The following is a 17359-nucleotide window of genomic DNA, read 5'->3' as shown; positions in this document are numbered from 1 at the left end:
GAAAGCCAATCTCTGGTGGAGACTGTCAAGTCACAGCCAATGGCTGTGGAGTGTGGGCGTTGCCTGACCCCGAATGCTTCCACTACCCGGCTCCAGGACTATGGCCGGGAGTGGGCGGCTGGCTCTTTGGACACTGCCTGGGCCGCGGTGGGTACGAGGCTCGGGCCCGGCCGTGCTGAACCGCCTGCGGGACGCAGCCGTGGTGCGGCCTGGCTTCCTGAGCGCGGCTGAGGAGGAGACGCTGAGTCGGGAGCTAGAGCCTGAGTTGCGTCGCCGCCGCTACGAATATGACCACTGGGACGCGGTGAGGCCGTTTTGGCGTGGGGAGCGAGGGGGGGGTGGCAGGCCCCAGGAATAGAAAGCTGAGGAGGGCGGGGCTTATGCGCCGGGGGCGTGGTTGTGGGTGGGCGCTAGGATGGGCGGGGACGCACAGTGGCGGTACCGACAGAACCGGTGCTGTTGGGGGCCGGTCACGCTGGGGTAGGGCCACGGCAGGGAGGTACCTAGAGCGAGGGGCGGGGCTGGAGCAGTAGGAGAGGCTGGACCCAGAGGAAGGGTATTTTGGGGGCCTGGCCTTAACTGGAGGCAGGATATGGAACCTCGAAATTTGGAATTTAGGGTGGTTTGTAGTGAGATGAGGGAGGGCAACTGTTGGGGACAGAGACAGACTTGAGTGGGATCAAGTTGAGAGGAGTGCTTGAAAATTTAATTTTGTGGCAGGACCAGCATTGGGGAAGATGAACTGGAGACTGGGGGTGGCTGCAAAGGACTGACGTCAGGCCTAGATGGGCTCTGGGGTCCCCTGTATCGATTTGAGACCTAGATGAGGTAGTGGTTGCGCGTTGAGGGTGCATCAAATCAGACTGGGAGGACCAGCCCCTTCCTTGCCCTGCCTTATGCCCCATCTGTGCTTCAGTTACCCTGTTCCCCCGTAAGCTCCCAGGCTTGACCCCAACCCTCTGTGCAGGCCATCCACGGCTTCCGGGAGACAGAGAAGTCGCATTGGTCAGAGGCCAGCTGGGCCATCTTGCAGCGCGTGGAGGCGGCTGCCTTTGGCCCTGGCCAGACTCTGCTCTCCTCAGTTCATGTGCTGGACCTGGAGCCTCGGGGCTATATCAAGCCCCACGTGGACAGCATCAAGGTGGGCAGAGGCCAGAGCCTTTAGATGCCCAGCCTGGGGGGTGGGCAGGCCAGGCCAAAGCCTGACCCACAACCACACCCCTTCTTCCAGTTCTGTGGGAACACCATTGCCGGCCTGTCCCTCCTGTCCTCCAGTGTCATGCGGCTGGTGCACACCCAGGAGCCAGGAGATTGGCTGGAACTCCTGCTGGAGCCAGGCTCCCTCTACATCCTTAGGTACCACCAGCCAAAGGAGCCTCTACCTGTCCCAGGATGTGCTGAATGTCCACCCACTACCTTGAGCACTTTCCCTCAATCCAGCCCCTGCAGAAGATGCTCTAAGCTGGTGTGGGGGGATGGAAACAGGTGAACACAGGACTGCCTGGAGCAGGGGCTGCCCTTATCCCACCTGATCACATAGACTCTGTTTTCTCTCACAGGGACTCGGCCCGTTATGACTTTTCCCATGAGATCCTTCAGGATGAAGAGTCCTTTTTTGGGGAGCGATGGATTCCCCGGAGGCGACGCATCTCTGTTATCTGCCGCTCCCTCCCAGAAGGGATGGGGCCAAGGGACCCCAGACAGCCACCTCCTGCTTGCTGACCCCAGGCCCATCCCCAAGTTTCCTAGAGACTAGATTTGTGAATAAAGTTGGAGATGGACAACCCGGGAGTCCTTGTGCTAGCTGCTTGCCGGAGCTGGGACATACTGAGGAAGCCCAGGATGGCACCTGATGTTGGCGACCCCAGTGGGCAGTAGAGGTTGAAAATATGGTCACAAGTATGGGAGGGTGGTCTTTTTATTGTGCTCATTGCTGACCACCCTGCTCTACCTCCCCTCCGGTGTTTCTCCGGTGTCCAGGCCAACAACAAATACGTCAGCTGAGCTCCTCCAGTGTGTGGCTCCTGGGCTGGCACCTTCACCCGCCACAGCCACAGGCAGCCGCTGAGAGCTGGGGCAGCCGCTGCCAGTGGTGACGGTCATCAAGGAAGGTCACATCAGCATAGTGAGTAGGCAGGCAGCAGGGTCCACCATGGGCTCGGCCCTGGCCCCTCAGCCGGCCCAACACCAGGCCATGCTGGGTGCGGGCACCAAGGGGGCACCTGCCAGCACAATAGCGGAAAATGACTTTCTCCTCTGAGGCGTAGCCCAGGCCCAGCTCTGCCACGGGCAGGGTCAGGCTCCACAGCTGGCATGGGCCAGCTGGTGCTCGGCGCAGGCGTGCAGGAAACCAGCGGATACCTGGGGGAGAGAAGGGCGCTGATATTGGGCCAAGGTTGGACAGGAGGGAGTTGGGAATCCATGGGGATCCTGGGGAGTCCTTACCCAGCTGGGTCCTGCCAGCCTCTGCCACCTGCTCAGACAACTCTCCTTTAGCCATTGGAACCTCCCCGTCACTGGGGCCCCAGTGCAGGCCTGACTGCAGTGACAGCAGCAGCAGAGAGCAAAGCAGGACCATCCTGGTGGCCATTGTGACAGCAAGTCCAGAGGAGGTCTGTGTCCTGAATTTATCTCCTGCCTGGGCTGGGGGGCTAACCTCTTCACTACCGGCTGCTGCAGCCAGAAGGCCCCATTTGCTGCACCAGTTCAGCTACCACATCCTCAGGTCCAGGCCAAAGCTCCTAACCTACATCCTTCCCTCCTAAGAGTTAAGGGCTCACCCTCCCAGCCCACCCAACCCTGACATTCCACAGACCCATTTCCGACACTCCTGATGCCCCGATTTATGAGGGTTGTGCCTGTAGCCAGGGCTGAACCCAGGGTGGGTGCCCAGTGTCCTCACCCCACCTATGGCCTGGAGAGGGAGGTGGAGGGCTCCAGGGGCCCCACCATCGGGGTCCCTCCCCACTAAGGCAGGGTGCTGGGGGTCAGAAGCCCCTATGTAACGGGTTACGTGCCAGGTGGGACAGATGCTTATGCTGGGCAGAGCAGCTTGGCAGGTTGGTGAGTCCCTTATGGCTCCTGCCTAGAGGATTAGGACTTCATGCCCCTGTCTCCGGGCCTGGCGGAGTCAGCATCAAAACAGGAAAAGGGAGAGGCCAGAGAACAGACAAGGACTAGGATACAGGGGGGCAGGCACTCCTGTATCCGAAAGGCCAACCTGAGAACCCCAAGACTAGTTGGGGTCTAAGAGCATCAAGCCTGAGGGGAGTTGGAGGCCCCTTCTGAGGCAAAGGAATATATGTACAAATAGCCTGTGATGTCTGAAAAGGGGCTCCACCCCATGCACGAGAGAATGGGGTAAAATTTAGAGTCTGCACCCCATCAGATTGGCAAAAAATAGAATGGTTGCATACAGGTTTGAGTGACTGAGGCATTCTCTTGACACTGTTGGTGAGGATGTAAATTAGTAGCAACTCTGAATTATGAACCGCTATTGGAATTGTAAATCTCATCTCTGCCACAAGAAATCTTCTTCTAGATTCATTACACAAAGGTAAGTGAAGCAGCCACAAGGACATTCACTGCCTCGTGTATAAGGCAGGACTGGCAGTGTCCTGAACTCCAACGTCAGCGAGAACTTCCTTAGGTTACCTTCAGACCAAACAAAAAGGCCCTTGTCCGAAGTCACTCAGAGTTAAGTCACAGACTTGGGATTTGAACTCACGTCCCCTTTAGTACAAGGCCCCCTCCCCCTAACCATTGTGCCATACTGCCTAGTCTCCTGGTAGAGAGGCTGCAGACTGAGGTCTGCATGACACGAACAGCAGGGGAGAATCTGCCAAGGCAAGGGGCCAGGGCTGCTTTCCTGTATGACAGGAGGGTAGGAGGCAGGCTGGACCAAAAGGGGGACATTCCTAGGAATTAGCCTGTTATCTCAGGCATTCCCCCTCAGCAGCCAAGGGCCTGCTGAGCTGAGTGGTTAAGTTTCCAACCTGCATTTTCCAACCACTGGCAAGACAGAATATCCTCCCCACAACCAGATTACTCAGAATAGAGGTTCAGAAGCAGAGACTGAAGTCAACTAAGTTCCATTTTCAGCCACATTACTGCATAGGAACTGGAAAAGCCTATCTCCTACAGAATGCTGGCAATGCCGGACAAAATAAATGCATAACCAAGCCTATGTAAAGATAAGGTGAACATCACTGGAAAACTGAAAAATCAGCTCCAGAAACCAGGAAGGTTAGGCTTTGGTGGTCATTTAGAGACAGAGTCCCTGAGCTGAGAATCACATATAAAATGGGCATGGGATGATACTCTGGGTAGCAGGCAGAATCACAGGGAAAACCATCAGGAAGGAACACCCTGCAAAGTAGGCTACCGAGGATCCCCACAAAGAACCCCCAGCTGACCGTGAGGTCCAGTCCCAAATTACAAAACACAAGAAATAGGCCAGGCCTCTTACTGTGACTCACACTGGTAATCCTAACTCTGGGAGGCCAAGGCAGTTGGATCACTTGAGCTCACAAGTTCGAGACCAGCATGAGCAAAAGCAAGGCCCCATCTCTACTAAAAATGAAAAACTGAGGAAAGAGGATCGCTTGAGCCCGAATTGGAGGTTGGTGTGAGCTATGACACCACAGCACTCTACCAAGGGCAACAGGCTGAGTCTGTCTCAAAAAAAAAAAAAAGCCTGAACAAGAGCGAGACCGTCTTTCTAAAAGAGCTGGGCATTGTGGCAGGTGCCTGTAGTCCCAGCTACTTGGGAGACTGAGGTAAGAGGATCACTTGAACCCAAGAGTTTGAGGTTGCTATGAGCTAAGACACCATAGCAGTCTACCAAGGGTGACCAAGTAAGACTGTCTAAAAAAAAAAAAAAAAAACAGTTAAGAAAATAATTATCTTTGCAGCACCCATAGCTTATAGTGGGTAGGGTGTATATCACATACACCCAGGCTGGTGGGTTTAATCTGGCCTGGGCCAGCTAAACAATGACAACTGCAACCAAAAAAATAGCCGGGCATCGTGGCAGGCACCTGTACTTCCTGCTACTTGGGAGGCTAAAACAAGAGAATCACTTAAGCCCAAGAATTTGAGGTTCCTGTGAGCTGTGAAGCCATGGCACTCTACCCAGGGTGACATAGTGAGACGGTCTCAAAAATAAAAAAAAGAATTATCACAGCCTGGCGTGGTAGCTAACATCTGTAATCCTAGCACTCTAGGAGGCCAAGATGGGTGGATTGCTTGAGCTGAGGAGTTGGAGAACAGCCTGAGCAAGAGCAAGACCTGTCTCTACTAAAAATAGGAAAACTAGCTGGGTGCCATAGTAGGTGCCTATAGTCCCAGCTATTCAGGTTGAGGCAGGAGGATCACTTGAGCCTGGGAGTTTGCTCTGAGCTATAATGCCACGACACTCTACCCAGGGCGACAGACTCTCTCAAATAAAACAAACAAACAAAAAATAATAATCATGAAGAGGAGTCAGAAGATAGAACAGGAAACCCAGGAATCTGAGATTCTAGATGTGTCTGGTAAGACTACAAAGATCCTTAAAATTAAAACATGAGCCAGGTGTAATGGTGGGCATCTGCAGTCCTAGCTACTCAGGAAGCTAAGGTGGGAGGCTCACTTGAGCCCAGGAGTTGGAGGCTGCAGTGAGCTATGATGAGATCACTGCACTCCTGCCTGGGTGACAGAGCAAGATGCTGTCTCTAAAACAATTTTTTTTTTTTTTGAGACAGAGTCTATGTCACCCTCAGTAGTGCGCCTTGGGCTTAAGCAATACTCTTGCCTCAGTCTCCCATAGCTGGGACTACAGGCACCCGCCACAGTGCCCAGCTATTTTTTATTTTTATTTATTTTTGTAGGGACAGAGTCTCACTTAACCGCCTTCAGTAGAGTGCCATGATGTCACAGGACTCACAGCAACCTCTAGCTCCTGGGCTTCAGCGATTCTCCTGCCTCAGCCTCCCGGGCAGCTCGGACTACAGACGCCCGCCACAACGCCCGGCTATTTTTTGGTTGCAGTTCAGCCAGGGCTGGGTTTGAACCCGCCACCCTCGGTATATGGGGCTGGCACCCTACTCACTGAGCCACAGGCGCCACCCTTCCCAGCTATTTTTTTGTTGCAGTTGTCATTGCTGTTTAGCAGACCAGGGCCAGGTTCGAACCCACCAGCCTCAGTGTATGTGGCCAACGATGCCCTAACCATTGAGCTATGGGCGTCAAGCCTGTCTCTAAAACAATTAAAAAAAAAAAGACTACTTGGGCAGTGCCTGTGGCTCAGTGGGTAGGGCACTGGCCCCAGCCTAATATACTGAGGGTGGTGGGTTTGAACCCGGCCCTGGCCAAACTGCAACATAAAATAGCTGGGCGTTGTGGCAGGCACCTACTACTCAGGAGGCTGAGGCAAGAGAATGGCCTAAGCCCAGAAGTTGGAAGTTGCTGTGAGCTGTGATACCACCGCATTCTACCAAGGACGATAAAGTGAGACTGTCTCTAAATAATAATAATAATGATAAATAATAAATAAAAGACTACTCGAACAGAACAATGATCTGCAAAGGAAACAAAGGCAACTTTGAGCAATTGAAAATGGAGTCACTGGCAACCTAAATACCTAATGGGCCACACAGTGGACAAATGAGGCTGAAGAGAGGCCCAGTGAAGGGGAAGACGAAGCTAGAGAAGCTTCCCAGCAGGCAGCACAGATGCTTAGTCGGTGTGTCAGAGGGTGAGTGAGGAGGAAAAGGGGGTGAGAGGGTCTAAAATGCATCTGAAGGTTCCAGGAGGGCTTGGAAGAGAACTGCTTAAGAATTGCTAACACTGGGGCGCTGGGACTCAGGGAGAGACACCAAACAGCAGAGGACACGTGGCAGTGAGCACAGACTTCATGAGCTGAGAAGTCCTGGAGAACAGAGCCTGTTTATTGAGCAGAGCCTCACTCCTTGAGGGAGAAGTGCATCTTGTCATTGATCATCTTGCGCTCAGGGTTGAGTCGCTTGAGGATCTGGGCCAGCACATTCACAGTCTGCTCGCTGCTCAGGCCCGTCTTCTTGGTCTGGAACTTCTTCAGCAGGTCCTTCGTGGTCATGGGTTTCCGGGTGAGGTAGCGGCGCACAGCGTCCTCAGTCACTTGCACATCACTGCGGAGCAGAGGGTGGGGAGGTGGCATGAGTAAGAATCTCCCCTCTGGCCCCTGCCCTCCCCACTGTCCTTACCAACTCACCCGCTGCTGGGTGTTGACTTGCCCGATGGTGGCTGTGAGGCTGACTTTCCAGACAAACTCTGGGGCCCAGCGTCCAGCCGCAGCCGCTTAGCTGCCGGTGTCTCACCTGCACGCTTCCCTTTTGGAGCAGAGTCAGGGCTGAGTCTTAGGGATAGGGAGCTGGAACTTGGGGCAGGACCCTGGGCTGAACAGTGCCAAGATCGAGGTACAAAAGGCTCAAAGGACAGGCCTCCACCCTTCCTCTCTGTCCCCTGTGGCCTCAGATCCCAGGGTAGGGGTGGGGGCTGGCTGGGGCAGTGGGGAGGCACTGGGCATTCACCCTGCTCTAGTCTGTTGGCAGCAGCCCGCAGGGTGGAGGAGGTGCTGCTGCCCTCAGCGCTGGGTGTGCTTGGGCGGCTGTTGCCCCTTGAGCTGCCTCCTGAGGGCTTCCGCTCCCTCTTGGGGGGTGTCTTCTTCTTCTGCAGAGATAAAGGTAGAATTGGGATATCAGTCCAGAAACTAGACGGCTGGGACATTCCCACCCCCAGCTGGGACTTACTACCATGAAGAGGGCTGAGGAGGCCTCGCTGTCAATGTCACTCTCCTCCGAGCTGTCTGACTCCTCACTGCTATCTGCAGGGAAGTGGGGGGTGGCACAGAACTGGGCTTAGAATTACCCTGGGACCCCTGCACCCACTCTCACCTCCACTGCAGATAAAGGGACCTGAATGCTGAGGCCTTGTGAGTCCCACCTTTCCGGCGCTTCTTCTCCTGTGGGGTGGGTGTCTTCTTTTCTTCCTCCTCCTCCTTCTCCTCCTCAGGTGGCTTCTCCTCCTCGCTCTCTTCGCTGCTTTCGCTCTGCTCATCAACACCTGGGGGGCAGGAGGCCATGCCGGGTGTGACGGGAGTGGGGCACAGCTGGCCCAACCCCCACCAGCCAACACTAGTCTTGGCCTACCCTTGGGCCCCTCCTCCTGCTGCAGCACTTTGGGCTTGCCCTCTGGCTCATCCTGGGAGCTGCTGTAAGACAGGGAGTGGGTAGAGGGTGTGTGGGGGGCCGTGGGACCTCAGGGCTGGGCCATATACCTGCCCCTCACCACTCACCTGGAGCCATCTGACATGTAGTCCACCTCCTGGCCTTCAAAGTCCCCATCATCACTGTCCTCGAAGGCCTCATCATCTGAGCCCTTCTTCTTCTTCCTCTTCCTGCCTGCCTTGGTGGGTAGCACCTTCCTCTTTGCCTTGGGGGCTCTGCTGCCTGGGGGAGGGAGAAGTAGGGGCAGTTCAGGCCACACATGTATCTCAGTTCTCATATTTTATGGTTGTTTTGACATCCTCAGGCCTCGCAGCCTGGGGACACTGCCCCTCTCTAGGGCCAGCCAAGTGCTCCCGAAATGTGCAGGGCTGGCCCAGGGGATACATCTCCTAGGCAAACTCCCCAGTCCTGAGCCTGTATCCACAAATCCTTCCTTTAATGCTCTCACACCCACTGCATACCCCATGTGCCGAAATCCCCCACTGCCAGGCACCAGACAACCACAATAGCCCTTGCAGCCCAGAGCATGCTGAAGGGCTCAGACTGGCTGTCCCTATGTAGTTAGTGCCCTCCAGTGGACTCCTCACTACAGGCCATGGCCTCAAAGTTTCCCCGGCCCCGGTCCTGCTTCCCTGGGTGGCCTTGAGAGCCTCTCATTTCCAGGACTGCAGTGAGCGACCGTTTCCTTTCAGCAGCTAGCCCACCAGTCACCTCCAGGAACTAAAGCCCTGGTACTAGTGGGCCCCCAGCCTTACACCCCTCGCCGCTGGCCTCGCTGTCGTCAGATGACATCTCCAGGTCGTCCTCCAGGTCATGGATGAGTAGCTCACTGGCCTTCTTGTGGCCACGCTTCTCCTTGTCTTCCTCATCCTCGTCTTGGTCCTGGTCCTTGAGCCGCCGCTGCTGCATGATGCTGAAGTGGTTCAGCACCTTGTTCCTCCTGTGGGGGGAAGGGGATGGCAGAGTGGCTGACAAGCCACCAGCCCTGCACCCGCGCCAGGGCCCCAGAAGGCACTGCCAGTGCTCTGACCCCTGACAACTCAGCAGGTAGCAGTGGACACCTGAGAACCCGCCCCCTCCTTGACTCCTTCCCTGCCCGAGACCCCCCAGGAGGAGGGCTCACATGGTTCTCTCTGTCTCGGCACCTCCCTCAGCTCACAATGGCAAGGTACTGATGTTTCCTTTGGGTCACTGGAACACTGTAATACTGTCTCACTGCTCATGGATGTTTTATTTTTATATATTTATTTATTTTGTGAGACAAGAGTCTCACTCTATCACCCTGGGTAGAGTGCTGTGGCATCATCATGGCTCACAGCAACCTTAAACTCGGGTTCAAGTGATCCTCTTGCCTCAGCTTCCCAAGAAGCTGGGACTACAGGCACCTGCCAAATGCCCAGCTAGTTTTAGAGATGGGGTCTCACTCTTGTTCAGGTTGGTTTCAAACTCCTGAAGCTCAGGCAATCCGCCCACCTCGGCCTCCCAGATTGCTAGGATTATAGGCATGAGCCACTGTGCTCATCTTGCTCATGGATGTTTTAAAGAATGGAACTATATCTAATGACCTTACAATGCAGATTCTAAAGAAAAATATAGCAAATGAAGCAACCAAAGGCATCCCCAGAACACTACTGGGAAAAAGAGCCAAGGCCAGGAGTGGTGGCTCACACCTGTAATCCCAGTACTTTGGGAGGGCAAGGTGGGGGTATTGCTTGAACCTAGGAGTTCAGATCACCCTGGGCAACATAGCAAGACCCCATCTCTACAAAAAATAAACTAACAAAGTTAGCTGGGTGTAGTGTCACACACGTGTAGTCCCAGCTAGTCGTGAGGCTGAGGTGGGAGGATCAAGGCTGCAGCGAGCTATTACCAATACCATTGCACTCTGGCCTGGGTGACATAAGAAAACCCTGTCTCTTATAAAATAAACAAAAAAAAGGTGCCATGCCTGTCTGCCTTTTATAGGGGTTGCTTTTGGAGCTGAATCAACCCATGACTCATTCAAAAATGTAAAAACTAAGCAAAATGATTAAGCAAAGGGGTAAAAAATGGTGATTTTTTAACCTTTTAGGAGCCACAAATTCTGTGAGCATTCACTAATCCTGGAAACATGCAAATGTGGTTTTGCAGACTTACCCAGGGTGCCTCTCCCACCGTGTGCAGGTGCCCCAGGGTGGTGGAGCCTTATGGCAGTTTCATCCTGAGCTAGGCATCGAGGCCCCAAATCTGGGCCCAGCCTCATCCTTTCCCATAGTCACTCTGGTCTGGCCTCATACACTGTGTCCCTACAGCCCCGTGCCATTCACCCATCTCACCTCCAGACCCCAACCAATGCCAGTGCTCAGGAGCCCACTCGCAGGACCCCCTGCCAAGGACCCCAACCCAGCTGGGGGAAATGGAGAGGCTATCTAGACCACCCTGCTCTGCCCATCCATGCTCTTGCCTCACCACTGCTCACAGCGTCCTGCACATGCCCATCTTGACCTGAGAGTCTCTAGTCTGCCTCCCCACTGCGCTTAGAGCCTGTGAGGGCAGGTCAGTGTCTGCCCCAGCCTCCACTGAGCCCCATCTCCCAGCATGAAGTCTGGCAACACTTTCCCTTTCCCACACCCTGGCACAGCCCCACCCATCGCACTCACCTCTCCCATTCTTCCTCAGCCTCCTCAGCAGTGAGGGTGCGGTGCCTGGCCAGGGGTGTGAAGTTGTACCAGTTGTGCACGGGGAAGGCCTCGAAGGCCCCATCAGGGCACTGAGTGAAGATGTAGTAGGATGTGTTCTCTGTCACGCCTCCCTTCTTTACGCCTTTGAACCTGCAAGGAGCCACAGTCACAGCCTGGCCCAAAGAGACTGGCCTGGCCCTGCCTGCACTCCCAGACCCTGCCTCCTCTAAGGCGCTTACCAAGGCTCTCCAAAGAAAGCCCAACATTATATGAAGCCGTGGGGAGGCTTTTTGACCACCCAAGTCTTTTTTTTTTTTTTGTAGAGACAGAGTCTCACTTTATGGCCCTCGGTACAGTGCCGTGGCCTCACACAGCTCACAGCAACCTCCAACTCCTGGGCTTAAGCAATTCCCTTGCCTCAGCCTCCTGAGTAGCTGGGACTACAGGCGCCCGCCACAACGCCCGGCTATTTTTTGGTTGCAGTTTGGCCGGGGCTGGGTTTGAACCCGCCACCCTCGGTATATGGGGCCGGCGCCTTACCGACTGAGCCACAGGCGCTGCCCTGACCACCCAAGTCTTAACTTCCACATCTGGGGAGCAGGGCCAGCACTCCAGCCTCACAGAATGGGTTCAGAGGTGGGCATGTTATGTGTATCATGATCATTTGTGCAAGGGCTGAACTAGATCAGCCATGAAGAGCCCAGCCCTGGAGTCAGACCTGTCTAGATTTGCCTCTGGTTCCACGGTTTTCAAGCTACAGCTGGGAGCCTAAAGAAACAGGGAGAGGACTGAGGTGGGACAGGGAGACATTGGTGGATCTGAAGGACATTTGGCTGGGGCAACATCTCCAGGAGCCTAAATGACTTCCTAGCTTCCTCAAGGGCCTTGCCACACCCTTTTATGCCCCAAATGTCCAGGCAGTCATCTCACCTGAATGCCCTTCTCTGACTACAGCTTTTTAGGGATCCCCAAGGCCCAGGGTCTGGCCATATCATGTCATCCACTGCCCTGTACCAGCCAGCCCACTGTCTGTCACCATCACACACTTCTTCCCCACATGTCCAGACGGTTAGGCTGCTTGGGGTGCCCTTCATCAGCCTGACCTTCACCTCTCTTGCCCTGTCCTCAGGTCACTCTCTACAAAAGATTGTCCCAAGCTTCACAACACCTCTGCCCTCATCAGCCCCTCGGGCTTCTTACACTGTGGCACTCAGAGCTGCATGAGGCCTAGGTACGAGCACCAACCCAATTCATCTGTAAAAATAAAACCCTATAAGGGTGGGAGTGCTGGCTCTCTCATTGCACAGGTTCAGAGACCACATCCTACAAAGTGTGCAGGCATGAGGGAGCATGTGGGCTGGTTCCTTGGCTGGCACCCACCACCCACACCCCACTTACTTCCTGCCTGATTTGCCATTGACACGGAGCAGCCAGGGCTGGTCCTCAGCCCGGAACTCTTTGAGGACAACACCGTACTTCTTCCTCCGGGCCTCCTCTCGAAGCTTGCGGTTGAACTCACTGCCTGCACCTGACTCAGGCATCTCCTCCTCTTGGTAAATTTTCTTGTTGCTCAAGTCCCGTTCTAGTCGAGCCTACAGGGGAGCAAGAAGCAAAACCTCTCAGGGTCCCTGCCTCTACTTGGGCTGTGCCCCAACTAGAAACATGTTTCACTCTCCCTAAGCTGAGCTTTAAGATGCTCAAAGACAACTTCTGGCATAGTAAAAAAGGAAGCAGAATGTTAGTGCTCAGTGAACCTGGGTAAAGGGGATTTGGGTAAACCTTGTACTGCATCCCTTTTTACAACTTTTTTTTGGAGGCAGAGTCTTACTCTGTTGCTCAGGCTGGAGTAACATGGCATCAGCCTACTCATAGCAACTTCAACCTCATGGTCTCAAGAGATTCTCTTGCCTCAGCCTCCCAAGTAGCTGAAAATACAGGTACCTGCCACCACACCTGGTCAATTTTTATTTTCAGTAGAGATGGGGTCTTGCTCTTGCTCAGGCTGGTCTTAAACTCCTAAAGTGATCTCCAGTGATCCTCCTGTCTTCACCTCCCAGAATACCAGGATTACAAGTGTGAGCCATCACACTTGGCCTCTTTCTACAACTTTTTGAAATTCTGAAAATTATTTCCAAATTAAAAGTAAAAAAAATAAACAAGATCTCCGTAGTACAACAAAACAAAAACAGTAAAAACTACCTCCTTTAGAACTCTCTCCATTTGACTCAGAATTGCTCCAGGAATTTAGATACCTTTAAAGGAGATTTTTCCAAATTTAAATCTTTGGGCAATTTAACAGTCTACACTACACCTTTTTTTTTGAGACAGAGTCTCACTCTTTTGCCCCAGGCTAGAGTGCTGGTGTAATAGTTCACAGCAACCTCAAACTCTTGGGCTCATGACTGGCTAATTTTTCTATTTTAAGTAGAGACAGGGTCTTACTTTTGCTCAGGCTGATCTCAAACTCCTGAGCTCAGGCAATCCATCTGCCTCAGCCTCCCACAGTGCATTACAGGCATGAGCCAGCATGCCCGGCCCTACATTACATTTTATTTTATTTTTATCTGTGCTCTGGTGTCCTAGCTCACAGCAACCTCAAACTCCTGGGCTTAAGTGATCTTCTTGCCTCAGCCTCTGGAGTAGTAGGGACTATAGGCACCTGCCACTACCCTACATTACATTTTAAAATATCATTGTCAACTGGGCATGGTGGCTCATGCTTATAATCCTAGCACTCTGGGAGGCCAAGGCGTGTGGACTGCTTGAACTCACAAGTTCAAGACCAGCCTGAGCAAAATCAAGACCCCATCTCTACTAAAAATAGAAAAAACTGAGGCAAGAAGATTGTTTGAGCTGGAGTTGGAGGTTGCTATGAGCTATGACACCACGGTACTCCACCCATGGCAACAGCTTGAAACTGTCTCAAAAACACACACACACACACACACACACAAAAGTCATTGTCAGCACCTCAGCCTGAGCCTTTGTCATTGTTTTATGTCCACTCGGGGAAAACTGAGGAAACTAAGCTAAATTATTATTATGTCTAAGCAAATATTACTTAGAAGCTGGCACTGTGGGTTAAAAAAAAAAAGGGGGGAGGGAGGGAGGGGAAAGAAAGAAAAGAAAGAAAAAGAAAGGGCAAACAACTATCACAACCACCAAATCCAGGGTCATGTTCTTTAACCCCAAGATCCAAGGACTTACCTGATTCCAAGTAGCAAAGTTGACTTTATCAGCGGCATTAAATGCCATTATGTTATATTTTTTATTTGTGTTCCTGGAGTGGGCAAGAAGAGGAAGTGTTAATCCAACCAACCATTCAATCAACAAACTCATAGTGCCTCAGCCCTTTGTGGTGGGCAATACTAAGGACTCATAAAAGACTCCAGGGACTTCCAGTCTGTCAGGAAAGCTGGGACTCATCACCTCCTGACCTCAGGCAAAGAGCAGAAGGAGGGGGAAAAATTTGGGGAAACCCAAGATGTGGGGATAATTGAGAACTCAGCTTTGAGGAGGGAAGAAGGAAGACAAGCTGGGAGTACTTCCTTAAAGAGGAAAATATTGGAAGCGGGTCTTGCATGATCAACAAGAATCCTCAGCAGAGGGCGGGGCCGGCCCCCATATACCGACTGGCCAAACTGCAACAAAAAATAGCCGGGCGTTGTGGCGGACGTCTGTAGTCCCAGCTACCTGGGAGGCTGAGGCAGGAGAATCGCCTAAGCCCAAGAGCTGGAGATTGCTGTGAGCTGTGATGCTATCGCACTCTACGGAGGGCGACAAAGTGAAACTCTGTCTCTAAAAAAAAAAAAATAAGAAGAATCCACAGCAGAGTTTGGGGGTTGGAGGAGAGGAAGGCGCTCCTGACAGAGGAACAGCATGAACAAAGGCCTAGAAAGGAAAAAAAAAAAAACCCTGACCAGCTGAAAAGAGAACAAAGAATATGTCTTTACGGCTAGAGTCCGGGCAGCAAAGGACCACATAAGTCTTGAATACTAGGCCAAGTAGCTGAGTCGTGCTGTTTATTAATGCACTCACTCATTCATTCAAGAAACAGTGTTACCCCCAAATCCTAGCCCTGCCCTCCAAGTCGCTACCAATCTGGAGGAAGCCTCGTGACGGTATAATTCCTTTTGGTGGGGATGGGCAGTGGGGCCGAGGACTTACTTGGGAACACGAACGACGTACTCAGTGACATTCTGGCCCAAGGGGCCCTGCGGAAAGAGAAGGCAGATCGTGAGTGAGGGGCTGCGGAGGTCGCCGCCCGCCGGAACCCGCGAACCCGCCTCATTCATACTCACTAGAGTCGCCATGGGCAATGGTCAGTTCGGGTCCGGTCCGACCGGATTCTTTTTGTCTCTCCCGAAGTTCACGTCCCTCAGTCAGTGGAAGCCGCCTTCTCGGTGTAGGGTCTATGGCCACGAACCAGGACCCCAAACCCTACGCAGCTAACCGGAAGCAGCGTTCGGCCAGATCCGTCTGCTCGTAACCTGGAAGTGAAATTTTCCCTAGCCCCGTCTCGATGGCATCCGCCTCGGAGGCTGGGGTCACCTCAGTACGCTGTCACCTGTGCCCTTCCTGCCTTTTTTTCCGGAGAAGGAAACACAAGGTGAATCTGAGACTCGAGAATTGGCTTCTGCCGCTGGAGTTCTTATATAGAGGATTAACTTAATCGCTACCTACCAGGACCCACCTTCCTGACGTCAGCCCGCAAGTTCCCGCGGAGCATCCTGGGTAGGGAGGTTGACTCAGTCCCCTACTTGCGGCTTTTTAGGAGCTTTGCGCATGTGCTATCTCTCCCCGGAAGTGGCTCCGGAGGCCGCTTCACCATAGCAACCATCGCTCGGCTCTTGAGAGATAGTTTCGGATTCTTCTTCTCCAGCTACTACAGGGATGGGAGGGGACCCCATCACCTCGCAAAATGATCGGGACGGGGTCCCTTATGACGTTGAACCAAGCCAGGAAGAGTCAGCGTGGGTGGGAATGGGGCGCGACCACCGCAAGGGGCTGCTGACGGGATGGGTCTGTGCAAGTCCAAGCTGGCCCAGAAGTGCAGGCCTCTGAGGCCTCGGGAGAAGGGTAACATCGCGGGGGTGACTGGCTTGCTAGGGAAAGGGAAGGAGGATGTAGAGGAAAGGAAGGGGGTGCAGGTATCTCCCCCCCATTACATAAGTGCGCGCGACACCTCCTCATGACAGTGACACAACTGCGCGTACTCAGCCTTTCCTCGATCCTCTTCCGGACCTGCAGAGTTCCGGGCCCCACGACGGAGGGAATCTGTCAACCTGCTCCCCTCCCTCTTGTAGGTTACAGGGCCGTGGAGGAGACCCGGGAGGGAAAAGAAGTAGCACAGTTAGCTCTGAGGGCTCAGGGAAGAGGAGAGGTTTCATCTGAGCCCTGAGGGATGCATAGGAGTTGGCTAAGCACAGGAGGAGGGAAACAAGAAGCAAGTATTGGACCATAAACTGCAGACGCCGTAAATGTGTCTGGTAGCCTTGGATATTCCTTTATTCCTCATCCTCTACTAGATGGCAGTAATTGTGCCAACTACTGGGAATACGGTAATGATCATCTTTGCCTTTGTGGGGTACAGAATCTGTCTGGGCTGGGGGGAGACCACAACAAGTAAACAGAAGTCAGGGCTGACTGTGGCTAATGCTGTGGAGGAAATGGGGTTCTGAGACAGGGTGTATTAGAGGTGTGGAGGTTCTTGAGACTTGTTACAGAAGGCCTGGTGGCTGCGGTGTGACTGACCAGAAGGAACTATCTACACAAATAAATGAGGCAAAAAATATCAATAAATGCAGGTTTATTAAGCCAAGAGTTTGAGGATGCACCTGTGCAAAACATGGAGTGCAAACTGTCCCTTTTTTCCAAAAGGAGGGGGGTTGAAACCTTTACATTTTAAAGGCAACAAAGGATAAAGGCGAAGGGTGGGGTGTGCTTATGAGGCAGTGGATACGTTCTTGTGAGGCCCAAGAAACCTATAAATTTTACATAAAATAAGGTAGTGAGGGAAGCATCAATTATGTAGATATTCTTGGATAGGTAAAAGAATGTCTGATTCAGGTTGTCTGCAGTCTGTTACCTGTAAGATAAACTTGTAATTCATTGTTAGTGTGGAATCCGATGGGATTTAGTTTTAGGTGCTAGACATAGGTACAATTTGTATGTCCTTGCTTATGGGAGATCAGCAAGAAATTAGCAGATTTTTTTTTTTTTTTTAGACAGAGGCTCACTCTCTCACCCTGAGTAGAGTGCTATAGAATCAACCTACCTTAGAGCAGCCTCAAACTCCTGGGCTCAAGCAATCCTTGCTTCAGTTGCCCGAGTAGCTAGGACTACAGGTGTCTGCCACTACACCTGGCTAGTTTTTCTATTTTTGGTAGAGACAGTCTTATTTTTGCTCAGGCTGGTCTTCAACTCCTGAGCTCAAGCAATCCACCAACCTCA

General features: G+C 52.9%; 3 protein-coding genes across 6 annotated transcripts; 1 reads left to right on the top strand and 2 right to left on the bottom strand.

The window, feature by feature from the left end:
• The first annotated feature begins 73 nt into the window (after nt 1–73).
• Nucleotides 74–1786, top strand: ALKBH7 (alkB homolog 7). The gene is made up of 4 exons (XM_053584047.1): nt 74–304; nt 968–1141; nt 1232–1356; nt 1560–1786. The coding sequence occupies exons 1-4, from the start codon at nt 74–76 to the stop codon at nt 1720–1722; spliced, it is 693 nt and encodes a 230-aa protein (XP_053440022.1). The 3' UTR covers nt 1723–1786.
• A 2-nt stretch (nt 1787–1788) lies between these two features.
• Nucleotides 1789–3838, bottom strand: PSPN (persephin). The gene has a single exon (XM_053584048.1). It carries the CDS (start codon nt 2588–2590, stop codon nt 2039–2041), a length of 552 nt encoding a protein of 183 aa, XP_053440023.1. The 5' UTR covers nt 2591–3838; the 3' UTR covers nt 1789–2038.
• Nucleotides 3839–6908: 3070 nt separating this feature from the next.
• On the bottom strand, nt 6909–15627 carry GTF2F1 (general transcription factor IIF subunit 1). 4 transcript variants are annotated; one of them, XM_053585098.1, is made up of 14 exons: nt 15590–15627; nt 15208–15396; nt 15074–15120; nt 14114–14186; nt 12305–12498; nt 10886–11056; nt 9002–9186; nt 8315–8468; nt 8169–8230; nt 7963–8082; nt 7770–7843; nt 7551–7689; nt 7232–7349; nt 6909–7148 (listed from the first exon to the last, which is right to left on the bottom strand). In XM_053585098.1, exons 2-14 carry the CDS (start codon nt 15217–15219, stop codon nt 6944–6946), a joined length of 1554 nt encoding a protein of 517 aa, XP_053441073.1. In that variant the 5' UTR covers nt 15220–15396; nt 15590–15627; the 3' UTR covers nt 6909–6943. The 4 variants fall into 4 exon arrangements, with proteins under 4 accessions (XP_053441073.1, XP_053441074.1, XP_053441076.1 ...); XM_053585099.1 differs by lacking the exon at nt 15590–15627 and having other exon boundaries at nt 7773–7843; nt 15208–15582; XM_053585101.1 differs by lacking the exon at nt 15590–15627 and having other exon boundaries at nt 8169–8227; nt 15208–15582.
• Nucleotides 15628–17359: the final 1732 nt, after the last annotated feature.

Source organism: Nycticebus coucang, chromosome 3 (assembly GCF_027406575.1).
Source record: "Nycticebus coucang isolate mNycCou1 chromosome 3, mNycCou1.pri, whole genome shotgun sequence".
Classification (NCBI taxonomy): Eukaryota; Metazoa; Chordata; class Mammalia; order Primates; family Lorisidae; genus Nycticebus; species Nycticebus coucang.
Note: the sequence above shows the minus strand (reverse complement) of the source record. Positions and strands in the feature narration are given on the sequence as shown.

Excerpts from the sequence above, each read along its gene's own strand:
- PSPN (XM_053584048.1), bottom strand. The coding sequence starts at position 2,590 with ATGGCCACCAGGATGGTCCTGCTTTGCTCTCTGCTGCTGCTGTCACTG.
- GTF2F1 (XM_053585098.1), bottom strand. Across the intron at positions 11,057-12,304 it reads AATGGCAAATCAGGCAGGAA|GTTCAAAGGCGTAAAGAAGG; the intron begins GTAAGTGGGGTG and ends GGCTCCTTGCAG. Across the intron at positions 7,690-7,769 it reads CCTCAGCCCTCTTCATGGTA|AAGAAGAAGACACCCCCCAA; the intron begins GTAAGTCCCAGC and ends TTATCTCTGCAG.
- ALKBH7 (XM_053584047.1), top strand. The coding sequence starts at position 74 with ATGCTTCCACTACCCGGCTCCAGGACTATGGCCGGGAGTGGGCGGCTG. Across the intron at positions 305-967 it reads AATATGACCACTGGGACGCG|GCCATCCACGGCTTCCGGGA; the intron begins GTGAGGCCGTTT and ends CCCTCTGTGCAG. Across the intron at positions 1,357-1,559 it reads GGCTCCCTCTACATCCTTAG|GGACTCGGCCCGTTATGACT; the intron begins GTACCACCAGCC and ends TTTCTCTCACAG.